General features: G+C 38.8%; 1 protein-coding gene across 1 annotated transcript in view; it reads left to right on the top strand.

Moving 5' to 3' along the window:
* Positions 1–5,000, top strand: part of LOC137974742 (calcium-transporting ATPase sarcoplasmic/endoplasmic reticulum type-like) — a 27,588-nt gene that overhangs the window by 8,975 nt on the left and 13,613 nt on the right. Inside the window, 7 exon segments of the mRNA XM_068821701.1 lie at positions 101–189; positions 309–411; positions 698–853; positions 1,024–1,134; positions 2,221–2,293; positions 2,296–2,337; positions 4,056–4,156. Of these exon segments, the coding sequence (XP_068677802.1) occupies positions 101–189; positions 309–411; positions 698–853; positions 1,024–1,134; positions 2,221–2,293; positions 2,296–2,337; positions 4,056–4,156 (675 nt within the window).

The raw sequence follows: 5,000 nt of genomic DNA, 5'->3' as shown, positions 1-5,000 counted from the left end.
GAAAGCCATACCTGTATTTCTCCAAAGATACTTGGTATGTGCCAGTTTTCCTTTGGTTTGTACTGCTTTTGAAAGTCAGCCTGTTGTTGTTTCTTCACAGCTTTTTATTTTGAATGATGTGAGGAGAGATCATGCCACTTTTCATGAATTTGAAGTAGAAGGCACAACCTACACTCCATCAGGAGACATGTAAGACTTATATTGCTTACTGATCCAGTTTTGCTCTTTACCTTTGTTTGAATACTGTTGCTGAGACTTTAACTAACTTGCCTCCTTGGTTTGATTGGTCTCTTGTTCTGTTCTATCAGAACTTTGAATGGACAGAGAATCAACCCCAAAGAATTTGAAGCTTTACCTGAATTTGCTACGATCTGCGCCATGTGCAATGATTCTAGTGTGGACTATAATGTGGTAAGAACTGACCTCGTTTGAACTTGTATTAATATCATTAATTTTGGTACATGTAGATTAAATGTTGTGCATTCATACCAGCTGTATGGGGTCTGAGAACTTTCTTGTAAATATCTGCACCAAAACTATCCACTTTGAAGTGCACGAAGCTAGTACTGCTTTGCAAATGCAAACAATGTAAAGTTATCAAGTGAAGCTATGATCCTCGCAGTTATGAGGAGGTTCTTCTCGTGCTTTTGACTTAGATAAGTAGATACACATTTTCCTTTATGGTTCTTTAATCTAGGTAAGAGATGCTTATGAAAAAGTTGGTGAATCTACAGAAACGGCGTTGACAGTTTTAGTGGAGAAACTCAATGTTTTTGGTACAAATCTGGCCGGAAAGTCTAAGGCTGATCTTGCAAATGCTTGTAATGATGTCATCAAGTCTCACTTCAGCAAGGTGAATAATGATTGATTTTGACAACTTTTAACTCTCTGCCTGAATCTCCTTACTACTTTTATGTGTGCTCCATTATTTTTACCCCCTCGCTCGCCCCCTTTACCACATTTGTTTTAACATTATTCAAATGTTATATTATAACAGTGACCTTTTGCCTTTTGGTTTGGTAGGAATTTACCTTGGAATTTTCCCGTGACAGAAAGTCTATGAGTGTATATTGCACTCCTCAAGCTGATGGACCAAACTCTTTTCATGAAAAGAATCCAAAAATGTTTGTCAAGGTAAAAGGACTGCAATATGTTGGTTTCTGTATTTGGACTTAGTTAAACAGTATGGAACAGGTTGGTATTGTTTTGTTTTAAAATGTTTGCAGAACAGAGGGTTCACTGGAGATGATGGTTTTCCGTGTTTCACCTGAGAATTATTTTATTCAAAGATTACACATTTATGTTGCTGATCCAGTAACCCAGTAGGACTTGTCTACAGTTTGATATTGCTATGTATGGTTTTAATGATTAAAATGATACAAGGTTTGAGCTAGGATTTGATCAGTAGGGGACAGTTTTTCCCCTTGGCTAAAATTGTGGGGGACAAAAATTCATTTTTAGGGGGAGAGTCACTTGTTTTTCAGTTTTTTTACATTCAAACACAGAAACGGGCAAGCCAACAAAACATATTTTGCTACCTGTGACTTGTAATTTTAAAAAAATATTATTAAGAGGGTTATGTAAAGGGTGTCAAGACTTTTTTCTGTTCATATTTAAACCGAGAATCAATGACTCTGCTTTATACATGTACTCCAGGTCTTGGTTGTTCAAAAGGTGGATAAGGCTATACACCGAATAAATCACTATTCATTGGAAAGCGCAATTGATTTGGCCAGGACTTATCCACTGGATAGTGATATATCCGTCAGATAGTGCTGTCCATCGTTGGAACAGCTGAGGCCAGATGCAAAGGGGTTTATTTTTTTTAATTTTATTATTTCCAAAAAAAAAAAAAAAAAGGGAAAAAACTGCAATATGTTGGTTTCTGTATTCAGTCAACTCAATGCATAAGATTGTACATGTAGTGGGTGTGTGGACCAAAGAAACATAATATGAGATCCAAATAATATTGTAACATTAACAACCTTGTATCCAAGTTGTACCCTGCAATCACGGGGGAAGTCTTTTCTCTTCCTCCTATCATAGTTGCTTAGTGTACCCTCTATGCATTCCTTGGTTATCTTGAAATTTTTTGTTAAGACAGCAAATTCTTTAATTTTAACTACACCAAAATAAATTAATAGCAATATTATTGGTTGCAATTTCACTAATTTCAACCAGTGTTGACATCATCTAAGTTTTTTTGTTGCCTTTCTTTAGGGAGCTCCTGAGGGCATCATTGAGAGATGCAATTTTATGAGAGTGGGTAAAAACACACAGCCTTTGACACCAAAAACAAAAAGCAAATTTTGGACTTAGTTAAACAGTATGGAACAGGTTGGTATTGTTTGGTTTTAAAATGTTTTCAGAACAGAGGGTTCACTGGAGATGATGGTTTTCCGTGTTTCACCTGAGAATTATTTTATTCAAAGATTACACATTGGTGTTGCTGATCCAGTAACCCAGTTGGACTTGTCTACAGTTTGATATTGCTATGTATAATGTGTTTTAATGAATGAAATGATACAAGGTTTGAGCTAGGATTTGATCACTGGGGGGGGAGTTTTTCCCCTTGGCTAAAATTGTGGGGGACAGAAACTTTCATTTTTAGGGGGACAGTCAAATTTTTGCAGTTTTTTTACATTCAAACATAGAAACGGGCAAGCCAACAAAACATGTTTTGCTACCCGTGAGGGTTATGTAAATGCTGTCAAGACTTTTTTCTGTTCCTATTTAACCCATCGACTCCCAGGGGTTCCCCATTGACGAGTAAAATCATCTGGCATTAGACAGAGTAAAATACTAAGTCTGGCCAGTTTCGGCCAGTTTCGATGTCAATGGGTTAAACCGAGAATCGATGACTCTGCTTTATACACGTACTACAGGTCTTGGTTGTTCAAAAATTGGATAAGGCTATACACCGAATAAATCACTATTCATTGGAGAGTGCAATTGGTTTGGCCAGGACTTATCCACTAGATAGTGATATATCCGTCAGATAGTGTTGTCCATCATTTGAACAACTGGGGCCAGATGCAAAGGGGTTTGTTTTATTTTTAGATTTCGGAAAAAAAATAGCGGCACATTGCCTCCTTTTCATAGCTCAACCACGTATGATCTCACAACCACGTTTTCTGGAAAGATTGTTCTTTTGTTGATTTCCTTTGACCCTCATCTGTTTCTTCCTCATTAATACACTGTTCTCCTTTTGTAATTTTTTCTTATTAAATCTGGCTTCGATTTGAAGCAAAAATGCTATTTATTGTACGAATATGTTTTCGCTGTGACACTCTAATTCCCAGATGTGTCGAGCATGAGACCTACATCTTCAGTAGCGCGTGACGGAAAAGTGACTTTAAAATGAACTTGAAATGCGTGATAAATTCCTCCCACAGTCTGTCTTTCAGCTGGTAATTTTTGTACTGAACTGTGTTTCTTCTTTTGGGCTTCCTTGTGAGTTTTTCCCCCAAGATTTTGAAGGGGACAAATTGTCCCTTTGGCTGTTTTTTTTAAAGGGATGATTTCAATATCAGTGCAGGATTGGTGTAATGGCGTGGCCTGGCTCAAACCCTTTGATCTATGAAATGAATCACACAATTGAACTGCATATAGAATGTGTTTTGTAGTGTATGTTCTGTACAATTGGTTGTATTGACTTTAAGATTTTTGTGGTTGGAGGAAGTCACATCCCTCCATTCATACTAAGCTCTTGTTCAAAAGGCATTGAAATGTTCAACCCACGTGGCCCGGGTTGCTCGAAGCACGGTTAGTGTTAACCAGCGATAAATACCATGGAAACCTATAGGTTTTGATATCTCTTAACCAACGGTTAGCGCTAATCAGGCTCCAGGCAACCGGCCCCTGAAATCTATGTAGGTCCCTTGTAATTAAACATTTGAAGTCCTAGTTGCCTGCTTTGTTAGAAAATGATACAGATAGTCCCTATTTGCCAAGGGAGGTACTCATTCACAGAGCAGCCTTGATAAGACGATAGGGATTTATATGTGTGGAGTGCATGTACACAATAGCGTTGTTTCCATTCTTTCCTCATGTAGGTGCAGACACGCTTCGTTGTCTTGCGCTGGCAACAGTTGATGACCCTATAAACCCCAGTAAAATGGACCTCGAAGCACCTGAAAAGTTTGCAGATTACGAGGTATTTGCTTTTGTATCTTAACCCATTGACTCCTGTGGGTCCCCATTGACGAGTAAAATCATCTGATGTTAGACAGAGGAAAATGCTAAGTCTGGCCAGTTTTGGCAGGTTCAGGCATCAAAGGTTTAAAAATGCAACAATGATGATGTTCTGGATTCCCCTTCACTTGTTATTAATTTTTGTCTGCCTGTTTGTTTGGTTTTAAAATGTGACAGCTTTACAGCTCTTGTTCAAAAAGTGTATGTGGCTATTTACAGAGCATGTCTTTATACCATGGACAAACTAATTGTGCTTCCCCAACCAATTTAGTCAACCAATTAATAGTGGCCTCATTGTTAGTGCCCTCGACTCCGGATCGAGTGGTCCGGGTTCGGGGCCTGGCTGGGGACATTGTGTTGTGTTCTTGGGCAAGACACTTAACTCTCACTGTGCCTCTCTCCACCCAGGTGTATAAATGGGTACCAGCGTAATGCCGGGGGTAACCCTGCGATGGACTAGCATCCCATCCAGGGGGGAGTATAAATACTCCTAGTCGCTTCATGCTACGGAAACCGGAGATAGCGCTGACCTGATGGGCCTTCTGGCTCGTAAGCAGTGACTTAACCTTAACCTTTATCTGCTGGATGCGCTAAACACTGTTTCAACAACTGGGGTCTGCAGTGTTAACAAAGACCCCTACTCTTTGTGATCATTTTGAAGTATTTTTTTTGTTAATGTTAGTGTCAAAGTGTGAGGTGGGGCCTTTGGTTTATTACTAGTAAATGTGACCTTTTGCTGATACTGTAACAATCAAATGCACAAGATTAACCTTGTGATAAAGTGTCCTTCGCTACTGTAAGCCATT

The sequence above is a fragment of the Montipora foliosa genome, chromosome 11 (assembly GCF_036669935.1).
Source record: "Montipora foliosa isolate CH-2021 chromosome 11, ASM3666993v2, whole genome shotgun sequence".
In the NCBI taxonomy this organism is placed as follows: Eukaryota; Metazoa; Cnidaria; class Anthozoa; order Scleractinia; family Acroporidae; genus Montipora; species Montipora foliosa.
This window is presented reverse-complemented; position numbering and strand designations above follow the sequence as displayed.